Here is a 17049-nt window from a genome sequence, read left to right as displayed (position 1 = left end):
GCTGTAGACCAACTGACCGCATCCCCGTCAGACTCAGGGTAGGGTTAAAGCCTGCATACACTAGTGTGATTTGGGTCCTTTTCATCTGATTCCTACGCAATGGGACAAGAAATCACATGAAATGTATCAAATCGCTTGTGTGTTATCTCCGGTCCCGATCTGATGAGCACAGGACCACCACCGAGATTCATCAGATCGGGATGGTATGTGATCCTGCCCCCTGGGAACCTGCCAGGTGGTTCAAAGGAGATCGTATGCGACATAACCCCCTGAAGAAGTCACATAACACAGTCAGAGCAACAACCACGGAATATAATGCTGTCTTCCTCTATTATTACGAGTTATTTATATAGCGCACACATATTCCGCAGCGCTGTACCGAGAATATTTGATCACTCACATCAGTCCCTGCCCCAGTGGAGCTTACAATCTATGGGCCTAATTCAGATCCGATCGGAAGGGGATGAATTCGTTGCACGTTTATGCGCATGTGCAAAACCCCGTGAACGCTGGGCATTCCCCTGAGTACGCAGGCGGGCCGATGCCTGCTTGGGCCGGGCGCCTGGCATCACGTGATGTCAGCACCTGCCACATATTCACCCATCTCCAGCTGAAATTAAAGTCAGTTTTCACAAGTTCTCTATGGCAGTCGTGGTCCTTCATGAGGGAGAATAGCCCCTGTTGGTCGGGATCAAAACTGCCCGGCATTTAACAGTTGGGATTCCGATGTTTAGAATCCCGACTGTTGGAGCATCATACCCAGGGGCGTAACTATAGCACCGCAGCCCCCGCGACCGTGGGGGGGCGCTGTGCATGTGCGGGCGCCGGGGGCTGCAGTGCTATAGTTACACCCCGCCGCCATCCCCCACAGTCTTTACCTGTCAGTCTTCAGTACGCGCTGGTCCCGGCTCCCTTCTTCTGGCTGCTATGAGGACCACAACAAAATGTCCGCCCCCATGTAGCAGAAAGTTCTCTGAAACTGTCTGCTGCATGGGGGCAGACATTTTGTGGTGGTCCTCATAGCAGAAGAAGGGAGCCGGGACCAGCGTGTACTGAGCGTAGGTAAGACTGCGGGGGATTGCATGGACGGCGAGGCGGGGGTTGGTGCGGCGGGGCGGGCGAGGGTTGGTGTGGCGGGTGAGGGTTGGTGCGGCGGGGCGGGCGGGGGTTGGTGCGGCGGGGTGCGCGCCCTCCCTTTAACGGCGGGGGGGCGCCCAAAAGCTAGTTACGCCACTGATCATACCACACCCCCAGGATGTCCTAGGTGCTGACCTCTGTCAAGGGTTCAAAACCAACACCCAAAGCAATAGGCAGCTGCTTGTTAACAGCAGAAATGTCATTGATGTGGTCACAGTGTTAGATTACAAAACATTGCTAAATACTGCAGAGACATAATAGCCACCACAGAGGACTGGGGGGAACCGGATTTTCCTGTCTGCAGACTCAAAAGACCGAATGATCTGAGTTCTCCTGCACTTTCGCTCACACAAAGAGACGCACGGAGCTTCACGGAGACAACAGTAAGTCATGTGTGACTGAGATAAGGAGAACCTACTTGGTGCGTAATGGTGGATAGATCGGTGACGCTGCTCTGTTGTTGTGGAGTCTGTAGGCAATGTATGTCCAAACTATGGCCCTCCAGCTGTTGTGAAACTACACGTCCCATCATGCCTTGCCACAGTTTTGCTATTAGGGAATGATAAAACTATGGCAAGGCATGCTGGGATGTGTAGTTTCACAACAGCTGGAGGGCCATAGTTTGGACATGCTCATCACCTGTTTTCATTATTAGAAACTATAGTGTGAAGGCTATTGTACGCTGTATAGGGGTGTACACACGCTTTGATTTTGACAGGTTCTCGATTAGATTTTGCTTATAGAAGCAAAATCAAATGGAAATTAAACGTTTTTTTTTTTTTAAGACGCTTTCGATCTGCATTCGATTCGATGCGCGCTCCCGTTTTCCATATATCGAACATTTAAATAGACTGTGCAGGCAAGGGGATATCACATTCTACCCAGGAAATTGAATCTGTACACTGTGCCTTGAATGCAACCCGAATTTGATATCTAAAATCGATATTGGATGCAAAAGTGCCGATCAAATGTGAAATCGTATGGAATGCAAAGGCCAAATCGAAAGGGGGTGGAATTGTGGAAATCGAAAGCAAATCAAATCGAAATCGATTCGAAAGTAAATATGATCATTCATGGGTGTGTTGCATTGCAGGACGTAACTGGTCACATGAATAGAAAATGAATCTCTGATTAACATTAAGAAAGCACAAAAAGATTAAATTTTTTGTAAATATTTACACCGCGTTCCAACTCTCAAGTACTGTGATTAACTTGCACCATTTAGTTGTCATGTCCTGATATATATCTGTTAGCGCTGCTGTGTATGCTTAGTGCTCACACTAGGATTGTTGGGCAGGACAGAGATTTCTCAAATTCCATGGATTGAAACTTTACATGTATAGGCAGATTTATACAAAAGACGATCTCCTCGGGGCAGGGCCAGATTAACAATGGGGCGGATGGAGCCGCAGCTCCAAGCCTCTACATGAATATGGGCTGGTCTTCATGACAGCTGGCCACATGGTTGGCCATAAATCATAATTGTTACAAATGCATTTCAATTTTACACATTTATGCAAATTTAATACTTAGGGAGACATTGGGGCTTATAGTGAATGGGTTGTACATGCCTACATGGCATTGCCCTCACCTCCCCCACTGCCCATGATGAGGCCCTTAATCCGGGCCTGCTCAACTGCAGCTTACTGTTCTCACCACCACCCACACCAAAATACCCACTTCCCAGAACCTCAGGTGAAAGTGTGGAGGTGGGGGTATAAGGATTGTGGGTCTAAGGATGGAGGTGGGGTCTTAGGATGGAGGTGGGGTCTTAGGATGGAGGTGGGGTCTAAGGATGGATGTGGTGTCTTAGAATGAAGGTGGTGACTTAGAATGGAGGTGGTGACTTAGAATGGGTGTGGTGTCTTAGAATGGGTGTGGTGACTTAGAATGGAGGTGGTGTCACATAATGGAGGTGGTGTCACATAATGGGTGTGGTCTCTAAGAATGAAGGTGGTGTCTTAGAATGGAGGTGGTGTCACATAATGGAGGTGGTGTCTTAGAATGCAGGTGGTGACTTAGAATGGGTGTGGTGTCTTAGAATGGAGGTGGTGTCTTAGAATGGAGGTGGTGTCACATAATGGAGGTGGTGTCTTAGAATGGAGGTGGTGACTTAAAATGGGTGTGGTGTCTTAGAATGGAGGTGGTGTCTTAAAATGGGTGTGGTGTCACATAATGGGTGTGGTCTCTAAGAATGGAGGTGGTGTCTTAGAATGGAGGTGGTGTCTTAGACAGGGCACTAAGTTCCGTCATGTTGCCCTCTCTCATGCTTTTACTGCTATTAACATAATGGCGTAATGCATGATAACAGTCTTCATTTACAGTATTATCTTTTTCTTATGAAGCAAAACATTATTTTGGCATTTCTATCAATTTGCATTATTGCTATGTACAGCTTCAAAAGTGTAACCTATAACAGACTTTAAGTAATATATGCAGGGCCAGTGCCGTGTAAGGGGGGGGGGGGGGGGGGGGGCGGCCCACCTGCCCGCCACTCACCTGCCCGGGGGGGGTGTGTGTGGGGGTGTTGATGCGGCCGCTGAGTCGCTGCATGACAGGGGGGGGAGAGAGGGGGAGAGTTGCGGCGGAGGAAGGGGTCGGGACTCCACGGGGGTTGGGGATGGTGCGGGCACCGCTGCACTCACCTGGCTTCATGGTGCTCAGATGGTGCAGGCGCCGCTGCGGCACTACCTCTCAACTGGATCCATGAGGGGGGGCTCCCAAGTGCCGACCTCCAGTGGCTGGAGGCAAATGCCTAAAGCTGCCTAGTGGTGGCGCCGGCCCTGATTATATGACTTCCATATTATTATGGGTTGGGATTGTGTGGTCTACAGCAAGTTGGTCGACAGTCATTATGTCGACACCGTTAGGTCAACATGGGAAAGGTCGACATGGTTCTAGGTTGACATGGGTTTAGGTTGACAGGTCAATAGGTCAACACAAGCATTAGGTTGACAGTGTCTAGGTCGACAGTCAAAAGGCCAACATGCAGTTTTTCACTTTTTTTTTTTTTTACACTAATGTCAACACAGTCGACATGGACACAGTTTCCAGTGCACCGCATCCCCTCGCTTCGCTCGCCATGCTATGCTCGGCACACTATTTTATTCTCCCAACACGCCCTAGTGGATGGTAGGGCATGAAATACCGCCTGTCGGCTCAAAAAACCCCATGTCGACCTTTTGACTGTCGACCTAGACCCTTGATGGCTAACCTTGACACTCCAGATGTTATTGAACTACACATCACAGCATGCTCTGCTACAGTATTGCTATTTGGCCATGCTAAAACTGATGCAGGGCATGCTGGGATGTGTAGTTAAACAACAGCCGGAGTTTCAAGGTTAGCCATCACTGACCTAGACACTGTCGACCTAATGACTTGTCGACCTAAATCCATGTCGACCTATCCCCATGTCGACATAACGGTGTCGACCAACTTGCTGTAGACCCAATGACCGTATCCCATTATTATCTTGTCTGGTGACAGAAAGTGAAACAGATTGGGCTTATCTATGTATATACTGATGCACGCTGCGTTTCTGCACAGTCAGGACCTTACATAGAAGGAAGAGGAAGCAACGGCTTAGACCGTGGTTTCGCCATCGCATATGTAACATAAAACATTATTTGTTTGCTCCCAGGGAAAATAAAAAATGAAGATCGCCTCATTCAACGCCAGACGTTTCGGGATAAAGAAATGTACAGATGCCAAAGTGTTCCCAATCATCAGTAAGGTAGGTGTCTCTCATAGAGAGTACACAGCGGCAGGGGCAATAGACAAGTCACATGGTAGGAGAAATGTATTTACTAATGTTCTACGCTCAGAAGGGAACACGCACTAACACTGTGTGACGGTCACCAATCAGACACTTGCTTTCATTGTCTTACTTGTGCTACAATTGCTGATTGGTGTTTGTTCATTATTGCAATTTTTTTCTATTAACTTAATTCTCAATAAATGATTCCGTGTATGCTATGAATAAATACATATATAAAACAAGTGGAGACATTTACAATGATATGTCCAGTGAAGTTTTGTGTAATTGTGTACTCATTAGGGGCAACTGCTTTCCCCAATGGGTATCTGACTTCCCACAGTCTGGCCTGAAATCAATGTTGTAGCCCAAAGTAGTGGCAACACGACAAGGTGGCCAGACTTTCAAATGTCCAGGGGGCAACAAGGTGAAAGGGGCCCAGCGAGCTTCGGTGTCTGGACGAGCCCAAATATCAGTATTGATCTAAGGACTCAAGGATCATCATATTTATTTATTAACAGTTTCTTATTGTATTATTCTATTTCTCTTTCAGATTGTGTCCCGCTATGACATCATCGTACTACTGGAGGTCTTTGATGCAAAGGAGAAAGCGGCAAAATTGCTTGTGGAGAAGCTGAATAAGTGAGTGCTCTGGGTGGGACGGTTATCTATGGGACCGTCTATGGGGGCCCGGGCTTTATCCTGAGTGTGGTATAATAGATTAACAAGGATCAGGGTGACATGGTGGCATCGCCAGGCTGCTCTGGGTCCTGCGTACAGCACAGAGATGGTACAACCGCAACAAATACCTGTATATAACCACTAAGCAGCTGTAAGACTGTGATTACTCCATCACCTGTGGCAGGTATAGAGACAGCTCACCCGTGGCAGGTATAGAGACAGCTCACCCGTGGCAGGCATAGGGACAGCTCACCCATGGCAGGTATAGGGACAGCTCACCCGTGGCAGGTATAGGGACATCTCACCCATGGCAGGTGTACAGGCAGCTCACCCGTGGCAGATGTACAAGTAGCTCACTCGTGGCAGGTATAGGGACAGCTCACCCGTGGCAGGTATAGAGACAGCTCACCCGTGGCAGGTATAGAGACAGCTCACCCGTGGCAGGTATAAAGACAGCTCACCCGTGGCAGGTATAGAGACAGCTCACCCATGGCAGGTATAGGGACATCTCACCCGTGGCAGGTGTACAGGCAGCTCACCCGTGGCAGGTGTACATGCAGCTCACCCGTGGCAGGTGTACAGGCAGCTCACCCGTGGCAGGTGTACAGGCAGCTCACCCGTGGCAGGTGTACAGGCTGCTCACCCGTGGCAGGTATAGGGACATCTCACCCATGGCAGGTGTACAGGCAGCTCACCCGTGGCAGATGTACAAGTAGCTCACCCGTGGCAGGTATAGGGACAGCTCACCCGTGGCAGGTATAGGGACAGCTCACCCGTGGCAGGTATAGAGACAGCTCACCCATGGCAGGTATAAAGACAGCTCACCCGTGGCAGGTATAGAGACAGCTCACCCATGGCAGGTATAGGGACATCTCACCCGTGGCAGGTGTACAGGCAGCTCACCCGTGGCAGGTGTACAGGCAGCTCACCCGTGGCAGGTGTACAGGCAGCTCACCCGTGGCAGGTGTACATGCAGCTCACCCGTGGCAGGTGTACAGGCAGCTCACCCGTGGCAGGTGTACAGGCAGCTCACCCGTGGCAGGTGTACAGGCAGCTCACCCGTGGCAGGTATAGGGACAGCTCACCCGTGGCAGGTATAGAGACAGCTCACCCGTGGCAGGTATAGAGACAGCTCACCCGTGGCAGGTATAGGGACAGCTCACCCGTGGCAGGTATAGGGACAGCTCACCCGTGGCAGGTATAGGGACAGCTCACCCCTGGCAGGTATAGGGACAGCTCACCCGTGGCAGGTGTACAGGCAGCTCACCCGTGGCAGGTGTACAGGCAGCTCACCCGTGGCAGGTGTACAGGCAGCTCACCCGTGGCAGGTGTACAGGCAGCTCACCCGTGGCAGGTATAGGGACAGCTCACCCGTGGCAGGTGTACAGGCAGCTCACCCGTGGCAGGTGTACAGGCAGCTCACCCGTGGCAGGTGTACAGGCAGCTCATCCGTGGCAGGTGTACTGGCAGCTCACCCGTGGCAGATGTACGAGTAGCTCACCCGTGGCAGGTGTACTGGCAGCTCACCCGTGGCAGGTATAGGGACAGCTCACCTGTGGCAGATGTACAAGTAGCTCACCCGTGGCAGGTGTATGGACAGCTAGTATAGTGTATACAGCGTTTCGATTTACTGATTCCAAATTGAGAACAGCGGTTTATATATCATCTTCTTTTGACATCGGTTTTATTTTATGTTGAACATCAGATTTAATTGAATTAGTGGATTTTTCTAACCTCATATGGTCATTCATTAGTACCTGGATCTATAGATTTTTTTTATAAAATGGTATCGAAATGCTACCTATGTACACAGATTTATTATTATTAAACTATATTCAGCATGAAGCAAGTTGCTACTCTCATTAATGATAATTTCATTGAAGACCGCAACAATTTTTGTGACATGCTGTACCTTTCACTGACACAAGGTGGAGCTATGGTCCTTTAATTCAAGCAGTCTAAAGCAGTGTACACACGGGGCGATTCTTCCAGGCGATTTTGAGGATTCTTAGGTTTGATAGAATCACACCGTGTGTACACAACGGGCGATAGCGATGCGCGGCTCCGCAACGTCGCTATCACCCGGCCAAATAGACTGTGCAGACAAGATTATTTTCACTAGTGGCTGTGGAAGGCGGGATGTAGTTAGCCATCTAATCTCTAACTACATCTTGATCACCCACAGAGCTCAGTATAACTCGCCGGGACTGAGTCCCGTGTGTGCACCTCTTAAGGGCCTAATTCAAACTTGATCGCGGGGCAAATTTGTTCTCAAAACGGACAAAACCGCAGGTGGGGCAGATGTAACATGTGCAGAGAGCTAGATTAGGGGGATTTATTTTGTTTCTGTGCAGGGTAAATACTGGCTGCTTTATTCTTACACTGCAATTCAGGTTTCAGTTTAAACACCCCTAACCCAAATCTAACTCTCTCTGTACATGTTACATCTGCCCCATCTGCAGCGCAGCATGGTTTTGTCTATTTCAAGAACAAATTTGTCTTGCGACCAGATCTGAATTGGGCCCTAAATCCAGATTGAACGTACTGAAATCGATAAAGCCATGAAAAGTCCCACTTTAGTAACTTCGCCCCTTAGCACTGATCTCGCCCCGTCTATACATGTTCTCTGTCGCTTTCTTATTCTATAGGTAAATGTGAATCCTTCGCTTCGGAGGCCGATATGATTAATGTCCGTTATTGGTTTCCTTATTCAGCACGTGCGAGGAGGGTGCGTCTTATAAGTACATCATGAGCAAACCCTTGGGAAGGGGCGGTTATAAGGAGCAATACCTCTATGTCTACAGGTAAGAGTCGCCTCGTTTCATTTCAGTGGTATAAACCTAAGCAGGCTCAATTTGGGGTTATTCAGATCTGACTGTTGTGGTGCGATTCAGCACTGCCCTGCAATTAGATAGCCACTGCCCAGTCTGAGTGCAATCCCGCCTCATGCGAGCCTGCGAATGGCCGGGGGAAATATTGCATCTCTCAGATCAGCTGCAAATCCATGCACAGCGCGCGCATCATCACATGATGTTCCCAGTGTGTGTAGTCTGTATGTAGCCCAGGGCTTACTCAGCCGGTGCAATAAGAAACATGAGGATTGAGGGCGGAGCTGATGTCACAGGCCCTCCCTGAAAATGCTTGGGCACGCCTGTGCTTTTGCTGACACTCCCACAAACTGGGCAATGCCACCGATTAAAGCTGGCTTCCTGTCAAACACCTTGCGCATGGCCAGCAATAAAAAAAAAAAAAGTAGCAACCGGTGTTTGGAGGATGGACCCGTGCATTTTTAAGGAGTGTCCGAGAACAACACAGACGGGACCCCTGCAATGGAAGGGAGGATATCTGACGTCAGCGTATCGCAGCGCTGACTATGTATATGGCTCCTCGGCCACTGCACACACATTTTTTTATTTTTTTATTTTTTGGGGGGGGGGGATTATTTGATGGGGAGTGATTGCAAATGTATAGGGACGGGTTTTCACTCTGGTGGAGGGACGGCTAACTGTCCGTTGGGCTGTGAAGATTGAGAATCAGAGGGAAGCCTGGATAATGCTATCTCAAGATAGCTTTAGTATCACAGCATTCCCTCCACTATTGTTTTATTTTTATTAGTAAATTCGGACAGATTGCATTTCCCATTAAAAGCCCAGGAAATATGATCTGCTTACTAGAAAAATTTGAATTTTAAAGCTTCTAGGAGAATTTTGTGAATTCTCCAACTGCCCATTAGTACATTTAGGTGATCATAAAACAATGTGGACACCTTTTACATTATATTGATAAACATTCCGCTATATGCCTTCTGTATAAACATCACAGCTATTCTCACGCGGTTCCACCGCGCCGAACCATAGCAGCTGTCTGAATGCGTTAGGTAGAAATGTGAGGAATTTTGTTTAAGCACAATAGACCGGTAAGTGTCACCTGACCTGACAGACATCGCTACACAGTCATTGGAACGTACAAGACACTGGAGTGATGACAGCAGCTCTAGTGACGGGAGACTCACCTTTCTGACCTGTATCAGATCCTGTCCTATACCGGGGGGTGGGGTGTAACACCAGTATACAGCGGCCTGTGTTGTGGTTGCAGAGCGGACTTGGTGGCAGTGAAGGAACAGTATCAGTATGAGGACATGCAGCACGGAGACGAGGACTCATTCGCCCGCGAACCATTTATCATCAGATTTGCAGCAAAGAAGACTGGTATGAAAAAAATCTATTCTTCCAACTAATATCACGCAATAGAGGTTATTTGAAGACGTGCATAGTAAATACTGTATCATACTGGATCCTTTTATGTTTCATGTTAACAAGAGAATACCTTCCATTAGCAATGGCTTCCTATAGCGATGTCACCTCTTACCAGGACCTCACACTTCCTGTATGAGATACAGGCCCGACGGGACTATGTAAAAACTGGACCCGGACTACACTCCGGACCGCCGGACAGGACATCAAAATCTGCAGTCCGGAGCTTGTAGGGTCCGGTCCGGGGGGTGTCCTGTCCGGGGGGGTGTCTTGTCCGCGGGGTCCCTGTGATAGCTATCACCAGGGACATGGGGAAGGGGTGATTACAGCCTCCCCATGTGGTCCGGACCATCCGGTTTTTGCTACATGCCCGGACCATACAGGGAGGCTTTATTCTACCCCCTCCTCCTCAACCTGGTGACAGGTGTGACAGGCAGCCCCCCGGACAGGACACCCCCCGGACCGGACGCTACAGTTTGCAGAGTTTGATGTCCGGTCCGGGGGTTTTGTCCTGGTCCGGTTTTCACCCATACCCAGGCCCGACTGCTTTCAAAGTCGGGTCCGTTCTGCCGAGATGCCGCTTCAATGTGGTCGGGAAGGACAGCATTGACTAGGCGCCTGCTGCTATTTCCCCTGTCGGTAATAGCGGCGGGGATTGAATACCACCCACAGTGGTCATACCAGCTCTTGCGCATTCAGATGCATGGCTATACACCATAAGGGCTGAGACTGGCATTACCATAATGATCGCAGCAGAAGATGCTAGCATTGGCCATAACAAACCAGCAGAGAAGCGGCTTATTAGCGATGTCATGGCGGAATAAGGAACCGTGATATCTAGTTATTATTCTCAAGCCTATTGCATTGCACAGCGCTCAGTACCTGGAGCAGTAATAGCACATTTATTCTGTCTCCAGCTGCGAAGGATTTTGTCCTCATCCCGGTACACACCACTCCCAAAGACTCCGTGCAAGAGATCGATGAGCTGTATGACGTCTATCTGGATGTGACAGAAAAGTGGGGAACGCAGGTAACGAGACACTTTATTGCTATGAGCATAGAATGTATTTGTTATGCAAACCTCACACAAAATGAAATTGTTTTTATTCATCTTTTTATCTGTACTGTTTAGCTGTTCTTGTGGCTATTGGCCATACGGCCACATTATAGTTTGACTTTGCTTTATTTTCACTGAGACCGGTCCCTTTTTTCCTTTGCCTTATATATGTGCATATGAGGGAATTACTAAGTTTGGACTGATTAAGAGCCGTGTTTAAAGAAACCTCTACACGCTTGAAATCATGCTCGCTCTGAGTGAGTACGGTACGCTTCCCATGTGAAATTTGGTATGGCAGTTTTTCTTGGTGTATGTGGTTACGTTTGAAAAAAGCCATAAAGAAACCTTTATATGCTTTAAATACTCCACCACCATAGTAAGTGCGGTATGCATTTTTGTTTGAGAATACCACCATCCGTCATCATCTATCATTGTCACATTGGGTGATTCTCTAAATGAAGATTTAAAGAACATTCTGTTATTCTGCAGTTACCATTCATGTGATCTTACACATTAGCTACATATCCAGCTTTAAAACCCATATGGCCAACTTCACTGCGCATGTGTGACACTACCGAGCCACCTATAGGGCCAACTTCACAGCGCATGTGTGACACTACCGAGCCACCTATAGGGCCAACTTTACAGTGCATGCGTGACTATATCAAACCGCCCATAGAGCTTACCTCCACAGCGCATGTGTGACACTACCGAGCCATCCATAGCGCTAACCTCCACAGCGTATGTGTGACACTACCGAGCCACCCATAGCACTAACCTCCACAGCGTATGTGTGACACTACCGAGCCACCCATAGTGCTAACCTCCACAGCGCATGTGTGACACTACCAAGCCACCCATAGAGCTAACCTCCACAGCGTATGTGTGACACTACCGAGCCACCCATAGAGCTAACCTCCACAGCGTATGTGTGACACTACCGAGCCACCCATAGAGCTAACCTCCACAGCGCATGTGTGACACTACCAAGCCACCCATAGAGCTAACCTCCACAGCGCATGTGTGACACTACCAAGCCACCCATAGAGCTAACCTCCACAGCGCATGTGTGAAACTACCGAGCCACCCATAGAGCTAACCTCCACAGCGCATGTGTGACGCTACCGGGCCATCCATAGCGCTATCTTCCACAGTGTATGTGTGACACTACCGAGCCACCCATAGAGCTAACCTCCACAGCGCATGTGTGACACTACCGAGCCACCCATAGTGCTCACCTCCACAGCGCATGTGTGACGCTACCGAGCCACCCATAGAGCTAACCTCCACAGCGCATGTGTGACACTACCGAGCCACCCATAGTGCTCACCTCCACAGCGCATGTGTGACGCTACCGAGCCACCCATAGAGCTAACCTCCACAGCGCATGTGTGACACTACCGAGCCACCCATAGAGCTAACCTCCACAGTGCATGTGTGACGCTACCGGGCCATCCATAGCGCTATCTTCCACAGTGTATGTGTGACACTACCGAGCCACCCATAGAGCTAACCTCCACAGCGCATGTGTGACGCTACCGAGCCACCCATAGAGCTAACATCCACAGCGCATGTGTGACGCTACCGAGCCACCCATAGAGCTAACCTCCACAGCGCATGTGTGACACTACCGAGCCATCCATAGGGCTAACCTCCACAGCGCATGTGTGACGCTACCGGGCCATCCATAGCGCTATCTTCCACAGTGTATGTGTGACACTACGAGCCACCCATAGCGCTAACCTCCACAGCGTATGTGTGACACTACCGAGCCACCCATAGCACTAACCTCCACAGCGTATGTGTGACACTACCGAGCCACCCATAGAGCTAACCTCCACAGCACGTGTGACACTACCGAGCCACCCATAGAGCTAACCTACACAGCGCATGTGTGACGCTACCGAGCCATCCATAGCGCTAACCTCCACAGTGCATGTGTGACGCTCCGAGCCATCCATAGCGCTAACCTCCACAGCGTATGTGTGACACTACCTCAAGAAGGAAAAGTACAGATCATATTGCCTGCTCATGGTTCCGATGGGAAGTTTTGTAATCTACTTTATTATGTATTTATTTTCTATACAGAATATTATTTTACTTGGGGATTTTAACGCAGATGGGTCATACGTCTCAAATAAGAGGATGAAAACAATAAGACTGAGGACCGACCCATGTTTTCATTGGTTAATCTCTGATGACAAGGACACTACGGCCACCAACTCCACAGACTGCTCTTATGATCGGTACGTGCGACAAACAGGCGTTTCAAACCCCTCCAATAGGAGTTCTGCAAAGGGTAATGCAAAGTACATTGACAGCTAAATCTGCCTCTCACCTCTCATAAGCATGGACCGCCGCTCATAGTGTACCAGGCACTGGGGATTAGTGTGTTGGGCGCAGATTAAGCACAGCCATTTGTGGCGTGAAGCGTAGCGTCTGAGTTGCACACAGCAGCTGCATGCAATGCCAGCACCAGTACCCAGGGTGCTATTTACTTTCGTTGCATTAGTGATGCAAAGAGTTTGTGAAATCCTGTGGTGCGGCTAAGCGGCATTCATGGTGCAGCTTAGCCGCAAAGGCCTTGGATGTAGACACATCGGTAAGATCTAGTAGTTTCACATATTCCCCTATAACTAGTAGGAACGCTATTTCAATATGCCATTCCAACAATTACACATTTTAATGCCAAGACCCAAGGCCAGTGGCCAGTGTAATTTACCAAGCACAGGGTTTAATTCAGAGCTGTTTGCAAAAGTGAAATGTTTCTCAAATGGACAAACCATGCTGCCCTGCACAGAAACAAAATAACTCGCCCAAATCTCAACATTACATCTGCCCCACCTGCAGTGCAGCATGGTTTTGCCCATTAGAGAAATATTTTGCTTTTACAGTCCCTTGCTGCCGGCGCGATACACAGAGCGCAGTCCCTTGCTGCCGGCGCGATACACAGAGCGCAGTCCCTTGCGGCCGGCGCGATGCACAGAGCGCAGTCCCTTGCGGCCGGCGCGATGCACAGAGCGCAGTCCCTTGCGGCCGGCGCGATGCACAGAGCGCAGTCCCTTGCGGCCGGCGCGATGCACAGAGCGCAGTCCCTTGCGGCCGGCGCGATGCACAGAGCGCAGTCCCTTGCGGCCGGCGCGATGCACAGAGCGCAGTCCCTTGCGGCCGGCGCGATACAGAGCGCAGTCCCTTGCGGCCGGCGCGATACAGAGCGCAGTCCCTTGCGGCCGGCGCGATACAGAGCGCAGTCCCTTGCGGCCGGCGCGATACAGAGCGCAGTCCCTTGCGGCCGGCGCGATACAGAGCGCAGTCCCTTGCGGCCGGCGCGATGCACAGAGCGCAGTCCCTTGCGGCCGGCGCGATGCACAGAGCGCAGTCCCTTGCGGCCGGCGCGATGCACAGAGCGCAGTCCCTTGCGGCCGGCGCGATGCACAGCGCAGTCCCTTGCGGCCGGCGCGATACAGAGCGCAGTCCCTTGCGGCCAGCGCGATACAGAGCGCAGTCCCTTGCGGCCAGCGCGATACAGAGCGCAGTCCCTTGCGGCCAGCGCGATACAGAGCGCAGTCCTTTGCGGCCAGCGCGATACAGAGCGCAGTCCCTTGCGGCCAGCGCGATACACAGAGGGCAGTCCCTTGCGGCCAGCGCGATACACAGAGCGCAGTCCCTTGCGGCCAGCGCGATACACAGAGCGCAGTCCCTTGCGGCCAGCGCGATACACAGAGCGCAGTCCCTTGCGGCCAGCGCGATACACAGAGCGCAGTCCCTTGCGGCCAGCGCGATACACAGAGCGCAGTCCCTTGTGGCCGGCGCGATACACAGAGCGGAAATGGCAGCCAAGGCTTTTGAGGGAGCACAATGGTGACAGGGGATGCGGTCATTTGGTCTACAGCATGATGGTCAACAGTCATGAGGTCGACATGGTTCTAGGTCAAAAGGTCATTAGTTCGTCAAAAGGTCGACATGGGGTTTTTCACTATTTTTTGAGCAGACAGGCGGTATTTCATGCCCTACCATCCATTAGGGTGTGGTGGGAGAATAAAATAGTGTGCCGAACGTAGCGAGGATCCGGTACCAGACGCATCGCGAGCGATGCGGAGCACTTTAAATTGTGCCCATGTCGACTGTGTTGACATTCAGAAAAAAAACAAAAAAAAAACATTTCAAACTAATGACCTTTCGACCTTTTCCCAATGTCGACCTCATGGTGTCGACCATCATGCTGTAGACCAAATGATCCCAACCCGGTGACAGGTGTGGAATACACCATGGCTAACCATCACATTCCTTCTCTCTCAGGATTGTTGTGCACAAGGATCTGATGCCGTATATCGTCCCGAAATCCGCAAAGCCTTTCAACTTCCAGGAAGAATACAAACTGACAGATGAGGAGGTGAGCGCTGCCCACACCATTTCCACCAACATATACATTATACATATGCTGAACGCCCGGCAAGGTTACTGGTTGGGAAGAATTACACAAGAGCTTAATTAGAGGAGTTCAAATATTTTTATTCGGCTATAAATGCAGCCGGCTGGCACGCCTTACTAATAAGTGATCCTATGCTTTACTCAGCTAATGTTCCTATCGGCCAGCGATGAATGGCTCAGCGGAGCTGGGTTATCCCTCACCAGCCAGAAGCAATGGATCCCCAATCCACAGGGCCATGAGGGGTTACGTAGCCTCTGCACATTTCCATTCACATGAAATCTGGTAGTCCCACCACCATAACAGCCCATCACAGGCCAGGATTATCAGTTTCAGTAACAATGCTGAAAATATTCTGGCCACAGAACTGGAAAGCAGCCCCAGACACAGAGCGGATGCATGATGCGTGAATGGCCTCAGTGTACCGTAAGTGATCTGTACTTCTGTTTGTTCATAGGCTCTGGCAGTAAGCGACCATTATCCTGTGGAAGTAGAACTGAGCCAAGGCAAAGGAAAGGCCACAAAGAAGAAATAACGCAGAATTGGAAAAATCAGCTCCCCCATCTCTTTAGGGTCATAACACACAACGCTGTCTACACCCAGGTTCCATCAATTGGGCATATGAAAATACAGAAGGACCACTGATCCCTACAGAGATCTATACACATGCATTGCCAACGCAGTGCCAGACCAACACAGGAAAACTGCAACGTCACCTGAATGCTGGAGTATGCAGATCAGCTTCATGGGGACCAATGGGGCAGCTGTATTCAGCCTGGTAAAGTAATAAAGTGGAAGGTGATAATGCACCAGCCAATCAGGTGTGGTTAAAGAATGAGTTAGTAGCTGATTGGCCGGTACCTTATTACCTTCCATTTATCACCTTACCAGGCTTAATGCAGCAGTCCCATTGTTCCCTACTTTGAGGTGTGTCCTGGCTGCATTTTATCATGTCTGGGTATGGACGGATGGAACCGGTATACAGGGAAATACATTGTTTATGGGCAACAGAAGACAGCCGGGTGGAAACCGGAAGATGTAAACGTCACATAACAGTCCAAACCCCCACCCCTATCAAAATTGTTTTAGTTTATTCAAACCCCTATCACAGAAGTTATGTAGGGCATATCACATGCAACCATTCAATCTGCAATCTGTTCGATAAATCAAATGATTGTATGCTGCCGGTGTCCGTCTGGGTATTGTAGCTCTGTGAAGTAGTGCTAGATGGCAGCGGGGGTCAGCGGTGGCGGCAGACTGGTTTAAAACACTGGGCAGCCTTCTGATTGGCTGAGCTCTTAGCCAATCAGAGGCCTGTCCAGTGTTTTACTTTTTTTTGCAAATTAAGCCCCCGGGCTGACCACCGCTGACTGCTAGCGCAGGAGCACAGCTAGGAAAGCTCCTAAAATACTCAGGATGGGGCTGTATACAATCTTTTGGCCAGTGATATCACAGCAGCTCCTATGACTGCAGCCTCAGTTTTATCCCGATGCGATTGTACCCGTGTGTACACACCAAGTTAGTGTCCATATACTGTGGGTGGTTCTTCTGCTGCATCTGATGAACTGGAGGAATGTTTTAAAAAACAACAATAAATACTTTTTTACTGCAGGGTCATTTTATATTTACACCATAAAATGTAATTTACCTTCATTATGATAGGTCGCTAGCACAATGTTTTCTTAACCTGACTCAAACTGTCAAAATAAAGAACAACCTTTCCCTTTAACACAGA

General features: G+C 49.7%; 1 protein-coding gene across 1 annotated transcript; it reads left to right on the top strand.

Annotated features, from left to right (window-relative positions):
• The first annotated feature begins 1438 nt into the window (after positions 1–1438).
• Positions 1439–17036, top strand: LOC146026954 (deoxyribonuclease gamma-like). The gene is made up of 9 exons (XM_083157988.1): positions 1439–1520; positions 4781–4873; positions 5448–5536; positions 8290–8379; positions 9671–9783; positions 10746–10858; positions 12974–13131; positions 15185–15278; positions 15772–17036. Exons 2-9 carry the CDS (start codon positions 4793–4795, stop codon positions 15847–15849), a joined length of 816 nt encoding a protein of 271 aa, XP_083014114.1. The 5' UTR covers positions 1439–1520; positions 4781–4792; the 3' UTR covers positions 15850–17036.
• Positions 17037–17049: the final 13 nt, after the last annotated feature.

Source organism: Crinia signifera, chromosome 8 (assembly GCF_055691185.1).
Source record: "Crinia signifera chromosome 8, ASM5569118v1, whole genome shotgun sequence".
Taxonomy (NCBI): Eukaryota; Metazoa; Chordata; class Amphibia; order Anura; family Myobatrachidae; genus Crinia; species Crinia signifera.
Note: the sequence above shows the minus strand (reverse complement) of the source record. Positions and strands in the feature narration are given on the sequence as shown.

Bases quoted from the DNA above. Each gene is read 5' to 3' on its own strand.
- LOC146026954 (XM_083157988.1), top strand. From the start codon at position 4,793: ATGAAGATCGCCTCATTCAACGCCAGACGTTTCGGGATAAAGAAATGT. The intron at 8,380-9,670 runs GTAAGAGTCGCC...TTGTGGTTGCAG, and splicing joins CAATACCTCTATGTCTACAG to AGCGGACTTGGTGGCAGTGA. The intron at 13,132-15,184 runs GTACGTGCGACA...CTTCTCTCTCAG, and splicing joins ACAGACTGCTCTTATGATCG to GATTGTTGTGCACAAGGATC.